This window comes from Branchiostoma floridae, chromosome 8 (assembly GCF_000003815.2).
Source record: "Branchiostoma floridae strain S238N-H82 chromosome 8, Bfl_VNyyK, whole genome shotgun sequence".
Lineage (NCBI taxonomy): Eukaryota > Metazoa > Chordata > Leptocardii > Amphioxiformes > Branchiostomatidae > Branchiostoma > Branchiostoma floridae.
The window spans coordinates 13,942,028-13,969,918 of record NC_049986.1 but is presented as its reverse complement, the minus strand read 5'-3'; the positions used below and the strand labels follow the sequence as shown (position 1 = coordinate 13,969,918).

The 27,891-nt window shown below is 43.1% G+C and overlaps 2 protein-coding genes across 8 annotated transcripts in view; both read left to right on the top strand.

Moving 5' to 3' along the window:
* On the top strand, window positions 1–3,392 carry LOC118420881 (galactose-3-O-sulfotransferase 2-like). The gene is made up of 3 exons (XM_035827939.1): window positions 1–486; window positions 1,564–1,761; window positions 2,098–3,392. The coding sequence occupies exons 1-3, from the start codon at window positions 455–457 to the stop codon at window positions 3,260–3,262; spliced, it is 1,395 nt and encodes a 464-aa protein (XP_035683832.1). The 5' UTR covers window positions 1–454; the 3' UTR covers window positions 3,263–3,392.
* Window positions 3,393–3,875: 483 nt separating this feature from the next.
* Window positions 3,876–27,891, top strand: part of LOC118420879 (fibroleukin-like) — a 50,665-nt gene continuing 26,649 nt past the window's right edge. Inside the window, exons 1-3 of one of the 7 annotated variants that reach the window (XM_035827938.1) lie at window positions 3,876–4,555; window positions 5,419–5,628; window positions 6,235–7,666. In XM_035827938.1, the coding sequence (XP_035683831.1) occupies window positions 4,527–4,555; window positions 5,419–5,628; window positions 6,235–7,297 (1,302 nt within the window). In that variant the 5' untranslated portion in view covers window positions 3,876–4,526 and the 3' untranslated portion in view covers window positions 7,298–7,666. The other 6 variants (XM_035827934.1, XM_035827931.1, XM_035827932.1 and 3 more) reach the window with 6 other exon arrangements.

Sequence of the window (27,891 nt, the reverse complement as noted above, 5' to 3'; positions counted from 1 at the left end):
ACAGCGTTTAGATGAGTCAGATTGAAAATCTTAGGAATGAAGTCGCACAAGTGCGCACGGTATGGCTATTAGAGCCTGTACACCAGTGTATTGAAGCAGGGCATAGGGTACAAGTTCATAGACCCACGACGACACCCACCATACACTGGGGGAACCCATCCGACAACCGGGACTGAAAAAAATAACACACAACATGTTTACACGGACCTAGATAAACACGTGGTCGATGCGTAGCGATATTTTCACAGTGGCCAAATACGCAGTGCACTAGTAGTGCTGACTTGAAGCCCTCTGATGTCAGCTTCGCACATTCCCCTTGTCGGTTTTGTACGCCCCGAACAGGCGCCGGTCCAAATACCGACCCCACACCCGCTCCAAAGGACCTTGCCTGACGCAGTAGCTAGCTTGCTGTGCCAGAGAGTCTAGAAACAAAAACAGAGACGTTCTCGGTAAGATGCGGTGGGTCTACGATAAATCAACCAGCAGGTACGTAAATGTGTACGTAATGTTGTGTATACAGATATGAAAGTATCCACAATTGCAGGAAAATGCTAGGCCGACACGTATATGTCGCTATTTCTGGTGTAGGATGTCCCTAAGCTACACAGGCAGACTTGGTTCAGCGCCAAATGTGACACAGTTTTATATTGCTGCCAAGGCCACTGGATTCTGTCTCGCACTTACGTTAAATGTTTGGTCTTCTTAAGAACAGCTCAAATATTTTGGGAAATTGTGTGTCCAGAAGAGTCTCCTAAATGTTTTCATGCTCGAGCGTACACAAATAATACATTTTTGATAAGATATTTGATTGTTTTGACGGTCACTTTCGATTGTCTTTGTTCGCACAAATGAATATGGACAGAATTTTAATTTTTCAGTTAGACCATACAAATTTATGTATAAGGCTTGCAGATAGAATATACCCCTGGTATTTGATCCTTTAAAGTACTAACCAACTTGTCAGTTATTAAGTACGATCATTGCCTTCTGTGACTCCATGGATGGTGGCCTATTGACTCGCCCACACATGGCGCCTTCTCGTCAATGACAGGCTCGCATCTGTCAACTGTTATTTTGACGTTTTTCGATAGATGACGCTAGTGATACATGGTTGTCAGTTTGGTTAATAAAATAGCGCGACAAAGAAAGGTTAGTAAAGTTGTTCAAGATACAGTTGTTCACTTCGTACTCCAGATGGATTTGTTTGTTGATTTTATCAGTTCTGTGAGAAATTGATAAACACAGAACTTCAGAAGAGGCACGATGGGTCATACATATACATTGCTTGATCCATACTCTGAAATTTCATTCATATATTCATGTAATTTCGGACAGCAGCAGATTGGACTGACTCTATAGCAGGTTGTTATACATAAGTTATACATGCTGCAGAGAGTGTTGTAAAGCACGAGTAGCACATTCGGATGAATGAAAAAGAATAGAAAAAGTCAAATATTCAAATCAAAATCGTAATCATAGGTTATGTTCTTTCTGGTCCAGGTCGACATTGAATAAACTTTCAAAACTAACACGTACATTTGTAACGTTCAATCCACACTACAGGTATAGGAGTGCACCGATAGTACAACACAGAGGTGCTGTGTGCAGATGTCTGACGGGACCGTCCCGAATGTGGAAGTATTCCCTGCCCGTGGTGCTAGTGCTGCTGCTGGCGTACACCGTCTTCTCCGTACAGCTGCAGTGGAGGTCCGTGACATGGCGCCAACCAAGGCGGGCCGGCAAGGAAACTTCCACGAGCAAGTAAGAAAGCTCTACATAGATAAAAGATGGCAATGTTTTTGCACAAGGAAGTTCTACATAGATAAAAGATGGCAATGTTTTTGCACATTTAGACAGACGGTAACACGATGGTTGCAAGAAAACAGGTATTGTATTTGCCCTTGCATGCAGATATAAAGTCCACGAAGATGCCATCACTCGCATATCGTAGACGAAAAGTACCGCTTTAAGTTAGATTTCTTAACATGCATCAATGATGATATTTTGAGAGACATTTAGCTAATTGAAATTCCTTCTGTGAAAATTATGTACCAGGGATTTCTGTAATTAGATTGCTTTTGTTGATCCCCTCATCAGAGTTCTTCAGACCACCCAAAGAGGGAAATATGACGCCATCGACAACACATCGCGATCGTGGACGACTGTAGAATCTGGCAGCACCACTCATTCCCACAGAACTATTGTACAGACCGTCCGGCCCACGGGCGCTTCGAACTGCGTCACCCACACAAGCATTGCGTTCATCAAGGTACACAAGTGTGGCTCCACCACCCTGCAGAGGAGCTTCCTCCGTTTTGGGTTCACCCATCGTCTGAACGTCGCGCTCCCCCGGGGACGTGACAGCCCCACCATCGGGCACGACGGACTCATCACCCGTGACGACTACGAACCGTCCCCAGGGGGAGCTCGGTGGGACCTGTTCGCCCACCACGGCACCTACAACCGAACTCAGCTACTGCAACTGATGAAGAAAGACACTAAGTTTATAACAGTGCTCAGAGAGCCTGTCAGTAGGTTGTTGTCAGCATTCCACTACTTTCGGATGGAAAGATACTTTCCGGGACTTATGAATGAAACAGGACAAGGTTCTCCAGTTGTCACTTATCTGGATGATGTGAAAAAGTGGAACAGTGTCTATGTCCCACCCAAGGATAGAGATTTTGCAGATCACATTTGCATTAGGAATTGTATGTCAAGAGATCTTGGCCTTCCCGAGGAAGATTTTGATAACAGAACCGCCATAGACAAATTCATCCGTGGTATTGAACGAGACTTCTCATTGGTCATGATCCTGGAGCATTTAGACCAATCATTGATCCTGTTACGGCGTCGGATGTGCTGGCTTTTCGAGGATATCATTTACGACAATTTGTATTGGTCAAGAAAGGCGCGGTACCGAAAACGTGACGTCATCACAGAAGACAGACGACAAAATTTCATTGAGGAAAATTATGCGGATTATTTACTGTACAAGCATTTCAAAACGGTTCTTTTGGACATAATTAAGAAAGAAGGAAAAGATTTTGATCCGGAACTGCAACATTTCAAGAGAATAAACGCCGTCATTGGTAGAAACTGTCACACAGTAACAAGACCGAAGAGTTTTATATTGGGACCGAGTCAGTGGAACCAACGAATCCGCATCTACAACCATTTCTGCACCTTGATACGTCAAGAACGGGAATTTTGGGATAAGATGTTTCGCAAAAGATACAAAGCTATGAAGAAAACCATACATTAACGGAAGGTTTTTAATTACATGTAACTTTGATGTAAATGCTATGTAATATACCAGATGTTGTACATGATACGGTAGACGTTTAACGATTATGGCTAATTTGTTTGTGTAAATACATGTTTTTATCATGTCATTAGTCTTGATGACTTCATTTAACACATCTATTTACCTATAACCATTGCCTTTACATTTCTACCTTTATTCACACACACAGATTATCCCAATCATAAGTAATATACAAGCAAGCATGAGGAAAGGTTACCGTGGCATGAATTTTGATAAGGCTTAAGTCACATTTCCAAACCGGGGCCCGGCCGGGATGTTTTAAGAAACGGAAAATTAAAATGTATACCTGGAAATATACACAAATCATGCCAATGAATCTTATTTGGGCACTTTGTGTATATTGATGTGTTTTATATAATTCTTTTTCCTCCCGGCCCGGCCGGGCCCCGATGTGGAAATGTGACCTAAGCATAACCAACTTTATCCTACAGTCACATTTCGAAACCGTTTGCGGAAACGAAGAATAAAAGAGCTTATCAATTGATGTACACAAAGTATGCACATGAACATTTTTTCACGTTTTGTGTATTTTGTTGCCCTTTATATCATCGTTCCCGGAAGCTGTCCGGCCGGGCCCCGGTTTCAATATATGATCGTAGCATTAGTAGGGGTCAAAGGGGACAGTTCTATGTTCCGACTGTCCTATGCTAGGATGAGGGTTAGCGTTTGAATTAGGGGGTGTCGTAAAATAAGAGAGTAACCGGAAGGACGGGCCCAAACTGTCTTACAGAAGTGATTCTTAAAAACCGACAAAACTGCCCTTTACTCTCTCATATCAAACTCGTCACATTTTAGGAAGCGCCCCCTCCCCATGTTTGTATATGGTACTAAATGCCGTTATGACAGATGCGTATGACATGAACATCTCACATTCTTACCGCATCGTGTTTCGCTGGTCTGAAACGGTCACAGCACCAACCCCTATCAGTATCACTCAGGCCATTTGTGTTTCACATGTGTACTGACGTCTTTTCCATATTTCGGCCAATTTTGACTCGTACAATGCATGTGCTAGTACAAAAGCACAGGGGTACTGAATAGCATTTTTTTGCATTGAATCTTGAGATTTATATTCTGTATTATGTAAGCAATTCGTTCGCATCAGGTCTTTCGATATGACAAGTCAAAATGAAAGAGAGTTCGGTCAGTAGAGCGCGACCTCTGCAGCTATATATGTCTCCTCCACACATCACATGCCGGCATGGCGCGGCCCGCAACCAGTGGAGAAAGGTACGAGTAAAACGTCTTGATTTCGTTCCACATGCCATGTGACATGTCATGCCTAGTAGACATGTTGTGTCTTACGTTTAGCTAACATCAGTGGTTATGTTCGTAAGTCCTTTGCCTATCAGGCTGGTGTGGTTTTGGTCTAGCAATGTCATCAGTCGATACCCCCCCCCCCCCCCCATCTCCTCAATAGCAACACATGCTGTTGACTGTTACCCAGCAACAGCAATACGTGGAGTCGCACAGTTTTATGTGATAACGTGGCTTTTCGTGGTTTTCTCAGAAAAATGATGATCAAGTTTGCCAAAAATCGATGCCAAGTGAAACGCACACTGGGAGACAGCCTCTGTTGTCCTGACGGTACAATTTCAAAAAAAGAACAAAAAGCAAAAGCAGCTGTTTGCATCACTCAGAAAAACCGCATGCATATAGACCGCGTTTGAATCTTTTTTCATGATACATGCAATTTGAAATCGCCTGCCTTTCCGCTAGAGGGTGCTTCATGACTAGTACAGAAAGTACACAGCAACTACCAATCTAACAGTTAAGGGCTCTTCCGCTCTTCAGTGATCGCGTGAAGACCGAAATCATATCTGTGCAAGGAGATCTGTGTAATCATTGATTTCATAGTTTACGATATAAAAATATCATTTAGAAGACAAAAAGCACAAACCGCAAAACGATTGTTCTGTATTTATCAACGTTAAGCGATCTGTTACTATTGGTAGCTCCGGGGTCTTAGCGAGATCGTATCCGGGTGTCTGTGTGTCTGTGTGTGTAAACAGCAGATATTGACATGCAAAGTACTGTACAGCGATCCTCAATGTGCACTTCGTCACAGATCTTTCTTTTGAATCTACGTGTAGGCAACAGCATCAGGGGAAAAATATCAAGGAACAACCATCCATTATGACATGTCTGTGGACACGACAGAGCCTTTTGAGATTTTACCTGTTCATGACCTCTCTGCTTGTCGTCGGTTTGCTGGTGTTATTATGCCAGCAGGAGAAACTGTCAACTTCCCGTGAAACTCGTCCAAGGCTAAAAGGGTGGCTACCGCCACAAGCAACCAACAGGTAATGCAATAATTCTACATTTTTTAGTGAAGCTACATGTTGTATCATCATTTTAATTAGACATTGATCGACTTTGTAACACGTATTCAATTGGTCGATAGCCCTACACCTACACCTTTATTCGTTCGTGTACCTATATTTATTCATTTGAAACAAGGTACAACGTATTTAGGTGATATACAACATCGGTAATACCACAGAATTGCAAACGTCAAATATTCAAATGTTCAGAACACTGTCTAAAAGCTTCCATAACTTTGCATTTGAAGACGACGAGGTCAAAAACGTTCTGTCCTTATCGGAATATCACAAAGGTGCCCCACACATCCGCCTCCAGTTCAATACAATAACTCACAAAACATCTAGATAACGTTCGTTTTGCTGTCGTATGAGCCTACTAAACTGACCGCTGTCCTTTATTTTGGTATACATGTACATAGGAAAATAGGAAATATAAAAGACCATTTTCACCCCATGCAGTATGCTATACACCCTTGTATTAAATAGATTAGCCTTATAGAACTGTAGTTATGTATCAGTAGATGCCATGCTTTGTACCTTGTAAAACTGTTGCGCAATAAAGTTACTTATTTTGTTGTTTTCTAGCTCCAAACATGTAGAAGAGCGGACGCCGACGCCCTGCCAACCCCAAACCAACGTGGCATTTATGAAAGTGCACAAGTGCGGGTCCACCACTGTGCAGAAAGTCTTCCTCAGGTACGGACACAAACATCTCCTGACGGTCGCGCTGCCCCGGGAACGGGACCGCCCTTCCATCGGGACTGCTGGTGTCATCACTGAGCGCGACTACCTGTTCCTACCGAGAGGGTACCCCAACATCTTCGCTCACCACGCCATCTACAATAGGACGGGCTTTCACAATCTGATGCCCAAGAACACCAAGTATGTGGCCATTTTAAGAGAACCATTGGCAAGACTTCGCTCTTCATTCAAATACTTCAGGATGGAGAGGTATTTCCTAGGCTTGAGGGAAGCGACTCGCTCAAAACCACCGGTGCTGACATACCTGGAAGATCCAAAGAAATGGGACAAGCTCTATCGCCCTTCTACACGACAGGATTTTGTTGATCACATTTGTAACCGGAACTGTATGTCAAGGGACCTTGGTCTACAGAAAAAGGATTACGAAAACAAGACCGCCGTTGAAAATTTCATCCGGGACATCGAGAAAGACTTCTCATTGGTCATGATCCTGGAACACTTTGACCAATCAATGGTCCTTCTTCGACGGCGCATGTGCTGGTCGGTGGAGGACATTATTTACGACAACATCAAACCGTCCAAGAAGTCGAATTACGGCAAGACCCAATACAACATCACTGACAAGATGCGACAAAATTTCATAGAAAATAATTATGCTGATTATTTGTTATACAATCACTTCAATGAAGTAATAATAAGACAAATAACAAAAGAGGGGAGTGGATTTCAGAAGGAGTTGCAAAACTACAAAAAGACGAATACTGTTGTGAGTAGAATTTGCCATTCTAGGGTAAGGAATCCAAATTATACAGTGAGGTCAAGCAAAGGTCCACTTTTCCGTGTTGATAAACGACTCTGTGACCAAATGAAGACGGAACGACAACGCTGGGACCCAGTATTACGAAGAGACTACACACGTTCTATATTCAATAGATTCGGCAGATAATGGTGTCACTGGATAAAGGCGTTCCTGAGAAAAAAGATTGAAGACTGAAACAGTTACTCGTATTTGTCTTTACGTTTGAATATACATATGGCTATCAAAGATACCTTTTGTCGAGGCAATAGTACGTCTTTAATTACATGAGTCTTACCACAAATCACGGATGTACTCTATATGTATGACACATTGTAATCATACGTTTTTTTTAATCTGGAAGTAATGTTATAGTTTTAGTAAAAGTTGGACGCCATCCTGTTAAAATTGATGCCGCACAATACGACGTGGCTACAAATTCCCCGGCAACTTCTGTTTTCAAAATTCTCTATATGTATAGCACTTTATAATTATAGAACATATATTTTCTATCTATGGAAGTATAGTTCAGTGAGTTTTAGAAAAAGATGGACGCAAAATAGTTAGTCTTGGTGGACGCAAAACAGTTAGTCTTGGTGCCACGACGAATGCGACGGAGTTTCCAAATTCCACCGGCAACTTTTATTCCCAAATTCCAGCCACTTCTGTCCTCAAAATTCCAGCCACTTCTACTCTCAAAATTCCCGCCCATGATTCCATCCTGCCGCGCGGCGGCTGTATAACGGGAAAAAAGGACTAAAGTAACGCACCGCTATTTTCTCTCCATTGTGCGGGGAATGGGCGGCGGCTGGATTAGCCCGATAACGTCGTCAATTTTCCCGCGAGCTTTGGCCCGGCGCGCGCGAAATCCGCGCAGTCAGTGCGCTGCTGTGATTTGTTGGGAGTGCTGTGAGCTATCAACGTTTAATAGATATTGGAGAGCCATCGGGGGGATCATATTGATTCCCGCCGTTCTCCTGACCGCTTTTAATTATGTGCTGAATGCTTTGTGATCACCAGATGGGACTGTATATTTTATGCGCGGCGGTCCTGTGCGCAGGTCGTTGGCTGAGGCTTTTTTTTTACTATTTGTTGTTGAGTTGGGAGCGCATGCGCGAGGTGTTGGTGGGGGTGAGGGGTTGTGGGTTGGAAGAAAAACTATTTCATGGCAGAGTGGGTCGGTTGGTTTGTCTCTCAGTCTTCCCACGGTGTAAAGTCAACGACCCGGACGTTACTGGAGCGAGGCTTGAGACGAAACGACCCAAAGGAAAATTCCTAAATCCTTCCTTCTTATTGGCCCACGCTGAACCGCCCCGACTGTGGCAAGCTGGTTGCTCTGAGACCCCCCTCCACCCGCGTCTGGCTCATTAGCATAATTACAGAAGTACCGTTTTCCCCAGGAAAGCCCGCCTTTTTGTCAGCGTGTCTCTGCCTGTTAACACCTCTAATGATAATAAAGTGGGAATGTCAACGAAAGCATGAAAAACTAATTATTGTCGCTGAAGGCGGAAAGATTCCGACGGCATGCAAATGCGGCTGGCGCTGGGGGGAATCTATCATCCCGGGAGGCTGGTGTGGGGAAGGGCTGTTCGTGTGCGAAACGCGTGACTTTGATAGTTCGTACTGACTTCTACACAGGCAGGCTTTGTGGAGAGGCTTTGGAGTTGGGCAGCGATTCATCCCGAAATTAGGCAGAGTTGCAGCGCATTTTCTCCTGTGCTGGTGAATCTAAAAGAGCTGCGCGGATTTGAGCTTGAGTCGTCCTCCGCGCACGATGGTTTTGTCCGAGTACTAATACAGGCGAGCAGGCTGAGGAGGGCGCAGAACCTGGAGACAACGCACGGCTGAGGGTTCTGCTGCCGGGAGAGAGTCGGCCCTGTCCCGAGGACTCCCGGGAAGTGCGCGCCTGCCCTTAATCTTTTCACCTGCGTGGCTAAGTCGCACCCCCCGGTTGGACGTGTCACGTGACCGCCCAGAGGAAGCGCGCGGAACAATCGGAAGCTTTTGGACCGTGCGTAGCCCGGATGGCCATGGACGGAATGGACTACTCGGACCGGGGCCCCCGAAGAGGCCATAACGGACACCGCTCCCGCGACACCCGTGCACGTACCAGCGACCCTTACCAAACTGTGGACATCGGCTCACCACGCCCTACCAGCCGAGACACGCGGGGACGAAGGCCCGAGCCCAGGCGCAGAGGTAACCGTTCAAGGCTAGCTATGTAGGGGGTTCATTAAAATTCCATGTGTCACTCCAATGGCAGTGGTTCTATGATTCTTCATCATTTTTGACCGACAGACAAACAAGTTATCTACCCTGGACGACTGTGATTAGTAAAGAGAGGAGTGGTTATCTTGTTAACTTGCCCCTTTAGAGCGTGCCACTGTTTCCTGCCATGCCACTTTTCGTTTGTTTGTGCTGAATTAGAATTATTTTGCGTCAGCTCCACCCTGGCTTGCCTGTCGTCCTTTGCGGTCGTCATTTCTAAGGTAAGGATTTTCCAAACGGGCGCGGCTGGCTCCACCGCGCTCGCGCCTGCCCTACCTTATCTCGCTTTATATCACCCCACATTGTCATTACCATGTCATATTTCGAGGAGGAGCGGAGAAACGAGCTAACTCTCGGTAAATTCATGAACTTGAACAGAGAGTACCCTCGCGGGCACCGGATTTCGCCAATTAGGCCCCGGCAATGTGTGGACCTTCAGCGAGAGAGTGAGAGTTCTGGTGAGACTGTGTCCTTTTTCATTCTCATGGTCTCTTTTTCCAGCACTTTTCAGCCACCTTGCTCCCGATTTGCATGCCTTGAATGTCATGTTACCCGGCACCGAATGGCTAGCCTTCTTTGTCGCTACTTTAGTCGAATGATTGTCTGAGAATTCGGTGAGGTATTGTTGAATTTGTTATTCATATGTACTTGTATTCTGCTCTGTCGCGTTCTGACTCGTATCTGTCCTTGGTGCTGAATTTCCTGACTGTGGTTAATTGATAACTGTAGTTAATTGTGTTTTGTTGTGCTGCTTTTTCTCCTGTCCCGAATTCGCGCGCTTCCCCGCACTGCGGTAAATCGCGACGCGGCCCGGGACGATCAGGGATAAATTGCTCGTCTAATTCCGCATTTTGCTCACACATACCATTATGTATTCCCTGCGCGCCCGGAACGTGGCGGGCGGACCTTTCGCCTGCCCTCTTCGGAACTTAGTCCGGACAACTCTCGTCCCAACAAACTCGTGGGTACCCTACGATTTAGTTCGATCGCACGCAGAAGCTCAATTCTTTTTCGTTAAGCGCGCGGTGGGATATTGAAAAAAAGTGCCATTACGCCACTTTGGTGGGCCATATGCGCCTTCTCCCATTCGCAGAGATGTACTTCGATGGAGCATGAAATTAACAAACCCAGTTCGAGTTCATCATTATAGCGGCTGGGAGCGACCCGCCGCGCTCGGGGAGCCAAAACCGCCGGAGTTGTTCCCCGTCATTTCTCTGAACAGTTCGGCTCCCGACAGTCGGGTAGGGTTCTTCTTCTCCTTCTACCCGCTACTTTAGTCATTTTTGTGTGGCGAGGAATGAATACAAATTACGTCCGAGTCTAACCTTTGACAAACGTCATCCTTATTTGCATGCTTGTTGTCTTGACCTTTTAGATCTTACGGATGACTCGAGTCGAGCCCTTTTTTTGGCTCAGCTCGAGTTTTCCCGCAGAAATTCTCCCGCCGATTTTGTATGCGCGGCGCATTTTTGCGGAAAATCTCTGGTCGGTGTAATAACAGACTAGAGCGGCAGATAAGTGTATTTATGCATGGGGAACAAGCCTGTTTCTCCACGATAGGCTTGTACGTAAATTGCTGCATTTCTTTCCTAGGAACACTTTGACAGGCTAACAATGGGAAAGGTGCGACGCCTGCGGTATCTCATGTAGTGAGTGTGTGTCAACTGTTATTAATTTTTCTCCCGTTTAGCCTGCCTGAGGAGAGAGGTACAACTTATCTCACCTTCGCACGTTTCCCCGTACCCCTCCTCGGGACATTGCTCACTAGAGGGGGTCGTTTAAATCTATTACAGACCCGTCCCCTGAGCCCCCACCCATCAGCAGAGGGAAGCCGGCAGACGAAGAGGAAGGGATGTTTGACGAGAAGGGCTCCTACAAATTGCCGTTCTTGGTGCTGGCGGTGGTCTGCATCGTTCTCTCCGTGGCTCCCACCGCCTTCATAGGTATGAGAACCCCCTACGGCGCTCAGTGTCGCGTCGCTTAAGCAAATTTATATTAATTGCCCATTAATAAGCCACTTTTATCGCCAGGCCCCATATGGTACGAACGCACGCAAAAAGGTCCATTCCGACACAAATGACGCTGGGTATCGACCAGGCCGCTTTCTCCCCGCCTGAACGCCTGATTAAAGGGGAATCCAAACAACGAACGTTTTCTTCCACGGGTAGTCATTATCTCATAATTACCCCCTCACTTTTACTACATCCTACAGAAGGTAATGAGCGGGTAGGATACCTCTTTTCACCTCCACGGAACGGGAATTTTCATGAGCGGACGGGTTAGGAGATACCCCGTAATCCAGCTGACATGTAATATGCATCAGGACTGGTAAGTGCGCCGGGATGGGACGGAGCGCGGGATTTGATGGACTTGAAGAGGACTTCTTGTGTGGAAGGGTTCGGGAGCACAATTATGGCACATTCAACATCGATGGAAGGGTCGTACGGTTGGGACTGAATCTACCATGAATATACAGAGCACAATGTCTAGTTAAATGTCGCGCTTGAATCTACCATGAATATACAGAACACAGTGTTTAGTTAAACGTCGATAATTTATCTGCATATGACATCAACATTTGAGCAATATATAACTGGTCATTATACTAATTACCATTCAAGCCATTGACAGTAACCGTTTGTCTTGTTCAATCACTTTAGCCTAAAAGAATAGCCACGCTCACAGGTACAAGTTTATTACAAACTTGTTGGAAAATCAGGGAGTTATATATTTACTTGTACCATGAATTATGGATGCTTTGTTCAAAAACCACATAAAGCTCACAACACAATAGAAAATATACAAGGAAAACATATCGTTCTATAATTTAAAAAAAAACAACTCTGATTCTTCACTACCATACGCCCGTGCCTCAACGTTTTTGTATAATGAATGGGTAACATGAAGTTGTCATAAAATATATCTTGGAAAGCATCTTTGTCAGAATTTATGGCCAGAAATTCAATGAAAACGTCATGAATATTTTTCAAATCGATACATTCTAGAAATTTTACCAAACTCATTTCCCGAAATAATTACCTCAGAACCAGGATAATTAAGGGTCGTTATAATAATCCTTCTACCGCAGTTTGTACATAATTCAGTACACAATCTAAAGCCAATTATTAATGTTAAATAGCTATCATCTGTGGTGCGCCATCGCTTCCGAATATACCAGAAATTCTGACACTAATATATGGAGTACAGCTTAAAAGGAAGTTTAAGTCGAAATCAACCATCTAAATTTGTGTGCATTGTGTGATTTAGAAATAGCTATACAGTAGATAAGAAGATAAGCAAGGCTGTCTTGATAAGGAAATTGTGAGGATAAAATTCCTTCCTTCACCAAGGACGTGAAATTCCAGCTTGAAAAGATGTAAGTGGTTTCTTGTGCAGAATAGATTGTATGTAATCACGGCGAGTCCCTAACTACAGTGGTGCGGCGTGCTGTGCGCCGTGCCCTGTCATTGCGCGCTATTTTCTGACAGTCAAGTACGCAGACAGTAGCGGGCCGCCGCTCTATCATCACGGCGGCCGCTGCCGCACCAAAAATTGGCCACATCACCATTTTCCCATCGCGGCGCTTCCACAGGGCCCGCCACTAAACGGGCAAATTACCCAGATGGACGAGATGCGATCATAAAAGTATGATTAGGAATATGATTTCTACGAGAGGCTCGCGGGACCGGCGCCACCCGAGCCGGCAGAAAAGGATCGGGGTCCCGCGCCGTGGCCTCGCGCTTTTGTGCGCCAGCCCCGCAGAAAGGGAACGAAATACAAAAACGTAATGGGAGCCTGTCCATCAGAGAAGGCTCTTTTTACACCGCAAATCCAAGGTTGGCTGGGCATGAATAAAACTCCGACTACATCACATTACTGCGGCTATAAATCCAATATTCAAATGGCGAAGTTAAGCCCATCTACAGCGCTGTACGCTTGTTTACAGATAACAGTAGTATTCCCACTGGTATCTTCCCCCATACAGCTATTTTCCATGGTAAGTGATTCCGGAATACTCCGGGGAGTTATTGACCGCAGAATTCACTTATCGTACATGTTATCGGTATAGATCGTCTCCAAAACTCCAAAAAATCGGCTCTGTAAATCATAGACACATGCCGGAAGCCTCCAGAAGACTTGTACCGTAGAGAACCTATGTGAGAACATATTCGGACAATACATTGTACTTTTTGTGCTATACCCTAACTCATAAACAAACAAAACAAGATGAAAAATAGCTAGCTATGGATAGTGGCTTAAAAAAAAAGATAACATGTAGAAGCATCCAGAAGACGTATACTGCAGAAAACCTCTGTTAAAATATATTCTGACGATACATTGTACTTTTTGTAATATATTCTACGTCATATACAAACAATAGTAAGATTAAGAATAGATGTAGTCCGTTTTACGAATAACATGTAGAAATGGATGTATACTGGCAACTTTGTTTCTAATTGTGAAAAAAAAAAATTTTTCTACACCGAGACTGAATGCTACGAACGCTTGTGCATTTAATAACTGGTTGATTTTGGATATTCCATTAGCCGCATATGAAGATGGAAATGACCTGTCTGTTCCAGCCATCTGGAGAATGAAGCCAGACAATGTTTCATAATTGACCGCAAAATGAAGCCATGGATATCGATAACAACCCGACGCCATGTTTCTATATTAGAAGTGACGTTAATACAGACGTTATTGTAGATGGGAAAAAGATAAACACATGCCGAGAATACATTACGTTATACGTATCATTGCGATATCATTATGAAAAGCTCGTGGTCACATTTTCTCAAAAGCTAAGCTTAGATAAAACCAACATCTTGTAAGTCCATGTAAATCTGGAATATTAGTTGCCTTAAATATATTCTGAAATAAGGATCCGCATGGAATTCTAACTTTACATTTGTTTTTCCAATCTTAATGGAAGAATCAAATTTACACCTGGCAATTCTTAGAAACATTTGGGACAAAGAATTATGGTGGCAGTTACTGAAAAATAAAAAAATAAATGGATTAGGGTTGACTTGGATAACTTATCTAACTATCCTTTTTCTAGATTATTGGCTTCTCTCTAAACTGCATGAAATGAAAGCAAAAACATTTAAGTAAGTGTCATCGTAATATATCTTATGGTAGAAAAGTAAAATAAAATGGATGCAGATATTGTCTGGGCTTGTAGTAATCAAAATTATACCTACAAAGTTCTTATGATGATGTACGGAGTTAATGATTGAGGTTTGGTTTTGATTTTGGTTTTTTTTGGTTTTGATTTTGGTTTTTTTTTGGTTTTTTTTTTTCTGACTCAAAGCGTTGATATTTTGAGGTACTTGTGCCAAGTAGAGAGGTACAAAAACGCGAGTATAGTTACAATTTTCACGACGAATAGTTAGCAAATGACAATTGTCCTTGCATGTCATATATAGTGATTTTGACTTTCCCAGAAAAATTATAAGCCAAGTGTGATTAAAACAGAAGCCTACTTAAAGGTATTGTGAACTATAAGTCATACGAACAACAACCAACTTGTTCGATCTAGACTACATCATGGGCTTTATTTCCATCCATAATTTCATGAAGTGATAGATTCAGACATCCAGTTCCTATCGTCGGATCCCACCTTTGAAATATGATTTTTTTTCTGTCAGTTTTCATAAAATCCACCTGCCCAGCTGCCGCCCGAAACTCTCCGTGTCAGCCGTTCCTTCCCGCTCTTTGGCGCGAAATCGCGATGATCTCTGCAGAACGCGGCGCGTATGCAGGTTGAGCGGAGGCATTGTCAGCCGCTGCAGGTGTTCCGTACTGATTACAGTACATCAATAATCATAGCGGCCGCTTACACCGCTGACCCCGTATGTTAATGTGAGGGGAGGCGGGCGGTTTGGGTGTGGCGGGATGCCTGAGGAAGGGCAGTGTGATGGAAAACTCTTGCAACTCTCTTTAATACTTACAACTGTGTAACATAGCAAACTAAACAATAAAGGATGAAGCTAAACAATATACGCTGTAACGTTATGGCTACATATGTTGATATGGAGGGATTCGAGCGGTTTTGGGTGTGGCACGCAACCTGAGGAAGGGACAGTGTGAAAATTTGACAACACTCATACTCTCGATATAGTAAACCAATGAATACGTATGTTAATTTGAGGGGAGGCGGGGGGTTTGAGTGTGGTGGGCTGCCTAGTGAAGGGACAGTGTGGTGGAAAAATCTTACAACTCTCATACTCTCAATATAGCAAGCTAAACATGAATACGTATGGTAATGTGAGGGAGTCGGGTGGTTTGGGTGCGGTGGGATGCCTGAGGAAGGGACAGCGTGATGGAAAAATCTTACAACTCTCATACTCTCAATATAGCAAGCTAAACAATGAATACGTATGATAATGTGAGGGGAGTCGTTCGGTTTGGGTGGGGCGGGATGCCTAGAGAAGGGATAGTGTAAAGGAAAATTCTTACAGCTCCATTGTATATATTCTCCAATGTAATATTTAGCAAAATAAACAATATTCTTTGTAAGACTACGTATGTTTATGTGAAGGGAGTAGAGCGGTTTGGGTGTGGCACGCTGCCCAGAGAAGGTACATGTACATTGTTGAAAGAAAACCCTACAATTGTCTTACACTGATAGGAAATCAAACGACGTACTTAAGCTTTGTCTAACTGGAGATGCGTAGTCAGCGACTAGCCTGTCTTAATTATACCTTAAAACATTTGTACATTAAATCTGAGTAGTAACAAATTCGATTGAGAAGATGCGCTCTGAAATTAGCCCACTTAGCTAGTGGTAAAGGCAGGGAAGTGACGACTGAAGCGTAACAACGTTGGATACATGTAGTTCTTTGCCTGAGGAAGTAGTGTTTGAATTTTTCGCACGAATCAAGTTCATATTGTCCGAAAATCATTTCAAAGGATGGAAACCTGAACGCAAGCAACTTGATAGACATCCCAAATCAACGAATGAACTGGTTTCTGAGAATATTGATGATTGAAAAAGTGTGAATGGTAAGAGCTAGGGATTTGTGTTAACGACAGTTCAATGTGCCGGCTGAGATGCTAACAGCTTTCTCCATGCTCTGTGGCTGAGGTTTGGTCTCCCTTACCACCTTTTCAGTTACTAAATATTGTTAAAAATTTCTGTTACATACGAAAGAAAATATTGCACATTTCACCCTAGCGACATTTTATTACACATGTATTACAATCTCCTTAAGTGGGAACTAAATCTCAGACAGAAAAGAAACATTGGACATAAGAAGTGTGGTACATGTAGTATTTACAGAAGTAGCCATTTCGTCATACCCTAACAAGTGACCGGCTTGCTACTAATGTCGCGGCGTTCAGTGCGGGCCAATAAGAAGGCAGGATTTGGCAATTTTCCTTTGGGCCGTTACATTAAATTCCAGGACTTCGTTCATACCCTAATAAGAGGACATGTTGTATTGTGTACATGATAAATTCCCTAACATAACTGCAGGGGCTATATACACCCTGAGTAGGCCCCGTGATGCTGCAGAACACGGCTCAGCCCTGTAGCCGGTGCTGCTGACCCCATGTACGGCTGGGAGCTGATGTACACCGGCTGCAACACGAGATAAGGGACCTGCAGAAATGGGCGTGGTCCTCCTGGGGCAGCATGGGAAGGACGGATGGATTGTTGCCATTCAATGCACACCTCAGATATTTGAATTCACGAGTTCCAACGTTATCTTCAGACAGACCAACGAGGTGGTGAGGCCAAGACTCTGATACTCAAGGATCAGTCAGACTTACACTATCTAATGCTTTAAAATCCTTCGGATTCATGAAAGCCTATTGTGACTACCTGGATTATTCTTAAGAAGCCACTTTCACTTCGAAACTTTATATCTTCTCAATCTGTTGGTGTCCTTAAGCGACTTTCAATGCTTCTTGAAAACCCATTACGTCTTATCATTCTAAGACGCTTTCATCCTTCACCCTATCGTACCACACAATGGCATATCTGCTTCCACCCGATACTTCAGTCTTGGAATCTGACCCGCACATCTAGTGAGTGACGTCGGCTCTATTTTCCCCTGCCCTTTGGAGGACGCAAGAACACGTCCAGCCCACGCCGGACGTCACAACCCATTTCCACCTGTCGATATCAACGTCGCACCTTGACGTCGATTGACGTACGGGAACCGTTGATGACCGACAATTCAAATTGTTAATCATACACGCCCTATTATCTTGACAAAGCGGTTGACGTACATGCGTTCTGAAGGGATGGGTTCGACTTGAATCTTGATCGAATTGCAGACAAATTTGCAGTGGCGTCAGACCATTGTGTAGGCGGGGGTTAGAATTTCAGCTTACCCAGAGTTAGGGGATATTTCTCATGTTTGATAGCCCTTTTGTGCAATCCTGTGTTTCATAATACTTTCACACCTCCGCTAAAGTAGGCGAAATACCTTCACAAAAGACTCCCTCGGGGGGCCTGACAAATGACAAGTAATAACATTGTGTAGGCGACACTTTCTGAAACCTAAGGGCTCAAGTTGGCTGGAAGAGTAATATTCAACTAAGGCGTGGGATTCAAACCTTGTTTCGGTCAGGTTTGTGGGGTAATCTGTTAAAGAAGGTTACGTGGAAATGACGTAAGAGTCCGAGAACTTTTTTTGTTACGCAAGAAACTAGTGGTCCAGTGGAACTATTAGCCATTTGAGTCAAAATTTCACTGTAAAGACGCAGTAGCGTTTGAGGTACATTTGCGTCATGGAAAGCCTTGAAAGTATAGTGACGTTAAACACGTACCCATGGAAAACACCGTCAAGCAAATGGGAGTTTTTCCGCTACCATGTGAAGTGCTGTTTGTACCTCTGTGTAATATCTCTGGAATATTTAAGTGTAATATCTCTGGAATGTAGCTGGTTTATGATTCACTTTCATCATCAAAAACTCTATTGCTCTGAGAAGAATTCTGATATTTACAATGCAACACAATATTGACTTAACCACATTAGTTGTGCATGTTTGTACGTTATAATCACTTTTGAATCGTGGATGCGCCAGTCCCGGAAAGAGGGACAATTTAACCGGGGCACTAACTTGGTGTGTTACACTTCGTGGCAAAATTTAGAGTGACACTGCACCGTGTGCTGCACCGCAAAAGAATTGACATGCAGGTTGGGATCATTCGTCCATATGATAATGTTATTGACTAAATCATCGGACTCTTAATCAACTTTATTCCACTTTCATGGGTTGTAAGTTGATCACTTTCTCTTTCTAACGAGTTAACCCGAAGACAGGAGGAAAAGTACCTTACAAAAAGCTTCTTAATTAAGGACAGCATTCCATCATCTTTGAAACCTGCTACATGTATTTTGGTGTATTTCTCGTCTTGGTTTAACGGAAAACACGTCTTCTTCCTTCAACGCCAATGTTATATATTAGCAAAATTGGGATTTTGCCCGGCTTATTTTGTAGGCGATGCTTGTTCCGTAGTTACATCCTCACAAATCTGGCTAGACCAGAACATCGTGAGGTGCACACCAACCGCTCACTTCAGCCAAATCCTCCCTGATCCGCAGCGTTTCGCAGAACGCCATTAGCATGCGGTGACCCTACATTATTCATGTTTCCCCCAAACATCGTTAAGCACACTTAATTTGAGTGTATGAATTTCATGCTCTACTAATCTAACCGAAGGCTACACCGGCACCGCTCAGCGCGCGCCACAAATGGCACACCGGAGAGCTCGCGGTGGACTGGTTTTCGAACTTCCTCTTTCGATCTTTTGTTCGCTTGTTAATTACGGTATGAACTTGGAAGACTGGACCACGCAAAAGTTTGGAATTGAAGCTAGGAAAATGGAGCTGAACTATTATGCAACATTAAACGCGAAGTGATGAATTGTCATCTAATAGATACGATCTCAAAACCACCCGTGATGCCTCTTTGCGTCATTTGATAAGTAACGTTCTATACACGTGATTGAATTTTTCAAAATGTCAGCTCTCGCGCATAAATGGGAAAAACACTTTTAAAACATTATAACATTATGTAGAATTCACCTTTAATGAAGTTGTAGTGTAATAAATGTCATACTTGCAGGTGAGCGAACATCAAACTGTATCAAATCATCTAATGTTGGAAGAAAAAATTAAAGAAGTAAGAGAAAGGGTCACATTTGACAAGGAATGATGAGCAGCATTTTCAGAAAACGTTTCGATCAAGTGAGACATGGTCCCAACCGCGACAGTGATGGATAAGCGATTAAGAGATAAACATGGTCGTAAAAAAATCCATTATCAAACGCTAGGATAAAAAAATCCTCAAACTCACTTTATCATTTTGCAACTTACTCTCTCTTCTACTGAAAATATATTTTACAGTACGCAGATGTTTACAAATGGCGTCGCCAGTCAGTAAACTTGCAGTTCTCAATGACAACATCCGGGGAACTACAAGGCACATCCGGGACATTTTGAAATGAATGACATCATCGCCCAGTAGGCGCAGGTGGCAGAGTAAACCCTGGATTACAGCCAAACGATCCTGCGATCGATTCACAAGTATCTGTGGCCAATTCTTCACTGAAATGTTATGCGCAGGTAAAAGGGTGGATGTTTCCTACGATGTAATTTGCGTAGCGGTTGGACTATTAGTTTATCACAATGTCAGTATAACTCTGGACATCGGAGAAACAATGGTACTTTTCTTCCAACATTCGTTTTACAGAGAGATTTGGAAACTAACACAAGTATCTGAAAATGACTTAGATGTCATCCGATGCGTTTTGTTATCTCAAACAGAATGACTAACTAGTAGGATATCCGTCGGCCTGTTCCATTTTGATTTTCTTACCCTTGCAATTAAAGATTAGAGTAATCTATAATCAGGTGCATATGATTGAGAAGAAAAATCCCTTTCATGCAATAATGATAACCGACGGATTAGGGTGGTTAAGTCATAGGCTATACCGGAATTTCATATTTTCGATGGTGGCATACTTTGTTTTGACGAATGTCTGCTTTTTTAGAACAATAACTTTGCTTTACCGCCACAAGTGTACGTGAACCCAATGGCATCAAGAACACTCCATAACATAGGTAGAAACTTACTAAGTTCAAAGTTTTACAATTCCGTAAAAAATGCTCAAGTTAATCTCAATCATTTCAGAAAATTATGATCTTGTTAGTACTATTGTATTCACTTCCCTTGCCCACAACTAAACCATTGCTTAATGTTTGGTATAGTATTTCTCGTTTCCATTAGGTTTCATTCACACTCTCAATCAGTTCTGAATCACAAAGTAATGCGATAACGCCTAAAAAAATGGGTACTATTCCTAAATATCTTGTGTCCATTTGTTTAACTTCGAGATGAACTTTATAAAGTCCTTTCAAATTCATTGACATTGTGGCTACATTTCCCACTTTGTCAGGAGAACATAAAAATGGTGCTGAATAATTCACCAAGCAATTTCCGCTGATCGAGCAGCCATCATCTGTCCATCAGCGCCGCGCGCTGGAGCGGCTAACCACCTCCAGTCGGCACGAGATTTGTGCCCGGATTCAAGCTGGGAACGAGACCTGAGTCCTGCATCATGCTTTGACAGAGTTTTAAAGACTCGGGATTTACTTGTCGGAAGTTCATCCGAGGTCATTTACCGAGGGGTGAACGACCGGATGATCGGAAGTTTTGAACAACGTGACAAATTCAAACTAACGCACTAACTCTGCAAGAAAACGGAGATCAGAATATGACAAATGAGTAAAGATAAGTCTAACGTTAACTATAAACATGTGAAATAGGGTGTGGTCGGCTGCCTTGACGTCTACCAGTATCACTATGAGAGAAAACAAGAACATATCAAATAAAATTAAAAAAAAAAGTTTTATCGTGCTCAATCGTGTTAAAATCTCAGCATTGTGTCTATTGGCCGCTGCAGGGCATTCATGTCGTATTAGCACCATCCATTTGTCAAGAAGGCGGGGTAACAGGCCCTAAATTCTCATGGGTTATTAACGCTACAAATTGTAGCTTTGACATAAAACAAGCAAGAAAAGCGACTGGACCTGAAAACTGCAGAGATGGCCGTGCGGTTTCCAAATAAATAAGACACTTCCCTTCTAGTCAGGAAACTTTTTGCGGAGCATTACCTAGAAATAATCCATTCCCTGTAATCATATATGAAACAGCCTGCATGTTCTTCGCTACATCTGTAAAGTACCGGAAATTACCATCCCACCATCTCTATACAGTTCCGTCTGTAATCACAAGAAGAAGTGAGGAAATGCATGGCTTGGCGAGGACTGCATTACAGATAAAGGAACAGGAAATGCTGACGGAAATAGACGGACCTTATTTACAATGATGTAATATCAAGACGTCACCTTGTGTCAGAATGGACGTTTTGCGTGCTTATTTCCTGTGCAAGAAGCATTATCATTATCGAAAACAAATTTTACATAATGATATGACATTGGTGGCTGTTATGTACATTGATCAATTTCCTTAGTGTTCAATCACGGTGTTTGTTTGACTTTGCTAAAGTTAACAATAAAAAAATGACTTTTCCATATTAAGTCGTTTATTTCCTGTAATGCTAGGGACACATTTCCAAACCAGGGCCCGGCAGAGCTGTTTGCGGGAATCAAAAATAAGTGTTTATCATGAAATATGCACAATTTTTGCTCATGGCTATTTTCTTTGACCTTTTGGGTGTTTTATTGTCTTTCATATCATACTTTTCGTTTAATACCGCAAACTGTCCGACCGGGCGCCCTTTTGGAAATGCAACCCTCTTGCAATGTTTATCCAAATAGAGTTTACTAAACCTGCTTTAAGATATCTTTTCCATACTACATTGAATGTGTGACTGTAAGCTAGCCGTTCCCCCCTGCAGTGGTGACGCACATAGAGAGGACGGGCTCGTACCAGTCCCCCATCCTGGTCTCCGGAGGGGGCGTGGTCCAGTCTTCCGGTACCAAGCCGAGCGCAGTGCACTATGGGAATCTAGGTAAGCAGACGACATTTTCCTCACACCCTCTTTCTACCAGAAGCTGCGAATGTTGAGCTGCCAAAAATTTGACTAATCGTTCAACGAATTTTATAGATAAAGAACTAATGTTTTAACATTTGGGATTTTTTGGGGTCTTTTGAATCATAATCATCATCTTGCACCATAGTCCAATTATAAAATCAAGCGTTAAGCGTTACACAGATTCAAATTTGGTCGCTCAAAGATCGCCGACTGGTGGAAATGGGGCCTAACGCCCTGGCCGACTGGCATGTGTAAGATTTGACGATATATTTCGTTCTGTAATATATTTCTAGATGTGTAAAAAGTTATATTGCTTTATTAGATACAAACCCACCTGTTAAGCCGAGAAGGAATTTGAAAAAAAGGCAGTGTTTTCTCGTAATTATATCATCTTTGACACTATGGGTTTATGCATGTTGTCGTTCGTGACATTCGATAAAGTATCGACCAAAACGCACGTACAAAACTAAACTAGCGTGTTGTGTGAAACATTGTCGTGAACGTTCGAGACAGCAAAGATTGAATCATAAGGTAGGTTGACTCAAGTTTTGTTCAAATGTCACATTGATATTATTTTGTGATGGTGCTATGCTTGGCGATATTTGTGCTGGCGTTTTTCTTGCAACGAGCCTAATCTCAGATGCGCAGATGGCTGGCGGTGTATTTTTGCTGGTTTGCACTGTTTTCTGAGCGCTGAAGCGATTTTCTGGGGGCAAACTGAATCGGTTCGGCACGCCAACCCAGAAAGGGGCGTACGGCACGGAGAACTTGGACCATGTTGAACACGCGCACAAAAACGCCGGGGACGCACCTAAAAGGTCTGCCAAGAAGTTTGCCGAGACACAAAAGATTTCTTGGTAACCTTTTCACGACGCGCAGAATAATGTAACGAGGAAACCGTTGCGATGGTAACTTCGCCATTCCTCGTTCCAATAGAACACTGCGCGCATGGACGTCGACTCCGTCAGGGTAGTCCTGATGTTTTCTTTAACTAACAGGCAACTAGTTTCTATCATTTATTACTTCTACTATATTCGATGGTGTAGTATTATTGTGAATGTTTGAGATTTGTCAGTCTTGTATTTCAGTATTTTTTTTCTTTGTATTCTGATATGTTATGATCTTATAAAAGGCTCCCTTGGAAATAAGTTATTGTAACTGGAAGGACTACCCTAACATATCAGATTAATAGATAAATAAAAGTGCATTTTCTGTTCCAATTATACCTGAAATTGTACGAGTTACATGCATGACCAGGTGAACAAGCTCCGTGAACACAGGGCAATCATGATTCACTGACTCATCTGATGATTCAGCGCGTCAGTTTATCCCCCTCCCCCTTCCGGTAACTTTCCAGCCAGAGGCGTGGTCCACGCACACGGTGTGTTATCAGTATTCCCGTCCAGTCTGGCGTAACCTGTAACATTAATAGTGTTACTCCGGCTTCGCCTGCGCGATTCTCAGCCATCACGCATACGACAGTGCCGACATAGCCCATTTGCCGGGACGATATCACCTCACATGTTAATGTCAGCGCTGTCAAACTATTCTTAGCCGGTGGATTCTCGGAACACAGGACGTGCTGTCAACATTCCTCTACAGCGCTCTGGTGCCAATACCAACCTCTTCATGATTCACCCAATCTTGCTTTTATTACAAAATTGTGCCGTTGGATACGAGTGTCGTGATTGTTCTATTTCGGCGGCCCATCTTCCTAATTTAGAAACCATTTCCAAACCGCACTTCTCACTTTATTTTTAGCCTGAAGTGCTCCTTAAGACGCTGCGAAGGGCCGGAGAAAAACACGGAACAGCGAGAGGGGAATGTCAATCAGCTACAGTTTCCGTTTCTGTACACCATTAGGGGAATTCAATTTCAGCAAAGTTAAGTGTAAATTCAAAGTGAAGTGTTTCTAATGACCCCATACACACTTACCTTCTCCAAGTGTAAATGCAAGCTGATGTGAATTCGTTTGATGATGTCCGCGCGCACGGAATCGGAGGCAGCCATATCAACATTTGTTGATTATATCTACAAATCATTTCCTCTCAAAACGACAATGGAAGTAAAATTTTGAATCTAAATCTGTTTCGTAATTTTAAGCAAGATTGCATACATCGAATTCACCTCAGCAATGGACACTTGCTTGACGTTTTGCGTGGAAATCAGTTACGAACGAAAATCTGTTTAAAATAAAGTGTGTCGCGAAATGAATCAGTTCATTACGAAACGAATTGCACAGCTGATAGAATAAGCGTGAACAGCGGATAGATGAATGACTCACAGAACATAACTAAGACTGGTTAGCGGTGAACGAAACGTTTCTGTCACTCACTGTATTTGACTTGTCAGCTCAAGTACCCGTGAGAGTGACATAGGTTTTCTAACCACACCACACTCCATCCACGGGACGTCTCTATCGGGGACGGAATGACATTCAAAATGCTTGTGCATATGACCCGTGTTCTCACCCACAGACCCGTGTGTAGGGCACACAGATCACTCATCTCTGCGTGCGAACATCCGTAAACATCTAGTTCAACGGACAGCATACACGTTAGTCTCCTCGGCTACCCTGCCGCCATGTTAGGCCATATTTCCAAACCGGTGCCCCGCCGGGTAGCTTTTGGCAACGAAAATATGATATGAAAGACACTAGAATTAAAAACACACAAAACGTAAAAAGGAGAGTCCTGGGCATGATTTGCGTATACGTATTCATTTTTATTTTCCGTTTCCTAAAACAGCCCAGGCGGGCCCCTGTTTGGAAATGTGACCTAGGCATATATTAGCATGCAGAGGAGATGGATGACAGTTATCGGCTGGGAAAATTTTATTTGTTTTTCTATTCACATTCATTTATTTAAAAGGAGGGAGCAAAAAACAAAATGCTCATAAGAAACTCTTTCTACAAAACATGAATGCAAGTATAAATCAATTACATTGGGGAAGGATATAGTTCAACATAAATTGAAAATAAGGGAACGACCAACAAGACAAGCTGGTGAACAATCAATCAGAAAACCTACTTGTACAATAAATAAAAGTATGAACAACATCGATAGTTGAGAAATTTTGATTCCATACTTGATTTTTAAGATCTTCCCTGGCCGTACTTAATATTACGACTTGAGCGAACCCAACTTTCAATGACGTAACCAAGGCTCACATTTTATCTTGAAATATTAACATCTATTGGCATAATACCGGTCGGTTTACTGCAATTTCTCAAGCAATGCTAATTTGGCAAATGATCAACGCATCATTTTCTCCAGTTACATGTTGCTGTTACAGCTTACCTTTGCCACTTCTTCTGTGTAAATTATTTTGTCTCTCTGGTCCTGCTAAAAACATAATATCGTAATTGGAACACACCGCGGAATTGCACGGAGAACGGGCGCGTGGTTGGAAGGGGGTGCACTATACCGGTCGAACGAAACACGGCACAATTAACTGCCGCTATGTACCTTTATACATCCTCTGTTGTTCCTTTCTTTCCTGTTAGTAGTTGCACAAAACAAAAATCTGCATGAGCATACAAAAAGTCATGAGAAAATGGGCGTATACTGACAAGAATTTTCATTTAATTTTGGTCCGTCACAACCGCTATGACGTAAAACTTTACTGCTGGCCGTAGCATTAAAAATGGCGGGAAAATGGCGGCGTACGTTCAATTTGACCCATTCAGCCGTAGATCCGGGCGATAATGCAACGGCTCCTCACACTTTTACACGAGTTGTAGGTCACCAAAAGAAATTCAAGATTGCTGTTGAATCATGCTCGTCTTGTGCCGTGAGCACATGTGATTATTATCTACAAATCTGGCGATGAACGTGACAGTGTGTTTGTCCCACGACGAGCTCGCCTGCCCCGAAAATGACCTGAAAACTTTTGGCCTTGTTGTCTTCGAATGCATTGTTATCGATGCTTTGTAAATTATGTATTGGACACCTAGATGTCTGAAGTGTGCATACCTCAGAAATAACTATTGTTGCATGTGTAGATCTCTTTAAGTTCCACTATTTTTAATCGACCGGTATAAGGCTTACGAGGGGCGTGCAATTAGTAATGGTCCTGACCCATTTCCCATAGCAGGAGATTAATGAAACTTGGCACAGTTATTAGTCTTTCTCTTCATAGGAATCACCCAGAGTTATGCATTTCTCCCATCGTTTGATGCAGCTCTGGACACCGATTTTGTAGGACACCCCAGGTTGGTCCTCCAACTGATGCCTCATCAATGGCACAAGAGGGACGACCAGGTCTGGGAGCTGTTTCCACAGACTTCCAGCCACGTTTGAATTCAGGATGCCAGCGTTTTACAAGGTCATATGATGGGGCATCATCACCATAAGTTTCATTTATTTCATCAAAAGTCTTCTTTGGTGTGCGTCCTTTCAAATACAAAAACCGGATCACTGCGCGACACTCAACTGGTTCCATTTCACACCTGGTCCATTTCGCACCTGACTAAGTTCAAACACCAGTAAATCAGAAACCACAATTAGTTCAGAGCTGTCTTTTGCAACATAACCCATAGAGATATGAATTATTACACATACAAAATTTCATTTAGATCAGACAACTGGAAGTGGGTCAGGACCATTACTTATTGCACGCCCCTCGTATGACCGGTATTATGCCAATGCATGTTACATCAGAAAAACAGGATGGTGTTTCGTCCTACAGCCTACGAGAAAATGCGCCATGATTGTTGAAAATTGATTGATAACGTCGTCATAGATATAATCCTTACTAATGCTGTAAGCACATTATAAGCGTCATGTTGTGAGAAGGGGCACTTGTATTTCACATGACATCCTGATCTAGACCCTGATTGGCTGTAAAGAAGGGATCTGCTCTAAATAAGGTCATTGTGGGACAAGCGTAAACCATCGTATAGCACCTGGCACCTGACTACAATGACGTTTTTACGTCGTTGAAATTAGAGAAAGGGGTGGTTTTGAATTTTCCGCTACGTGCGACAAAATGCGTCATAACTGATATGAATTGAAGTTAACGATTTCTGGTGCCGTCATCCGTCGACAAGTGTTTTTATGACGTTTTCCGGTGATACACTGTAATCTCTACTAATGGCGGGAAAGTGGTCGCGTAGCATGGCGGGACATGAGTACGGGGAACCTGACGTAGTTATCTATGAAAGGCGTTCTTAATCTTCTACACCTCTCTCGGCAGTGACGGCAGTGTCCTTTAGATAGGGCCATTAGCGACAAACTTGAACCATCGTCTTGCGTAAGAGTTGAACTGTAGATATTTGTAACGCCCTGAAGTTGTCACGTAGGTAAGTCCGTCCTTCCCGCGCCCACACGCGGACGGTACAAGAGAGGCTTACGTAAGAGTACGTCTGCTGAGATGGGCGGGAAGTCCGCTCATGATGGCCTGATGAGTGCGTGGAACAGTTAAGGAATTCCATCATAACGAATTCTAAATACATATT

Excerpts from the sequence above, each read along its gene's own strand:
- LOC118420881 (XM_035827939.1), top strand. The coding sequence starts at position 455 with ATGCGGTGGGTCTACGATAAATCAACCAGCAG. Across the intron at positions 487-1,563 it reads TACGATAAATCAACCAGCAG|GTATAGGAGTGCACCGATAG; the intron begins GTACGTAAATGT and ends TCCACACTACAG. Across the intron at positions 1,762-2,097 it reads AAGGAAACTTCCACGAGCAA|AGTTCTTCAGACCACCCAAA; the intron begins GTAAGAAAGCTC and ends TCCCCTCATCAG.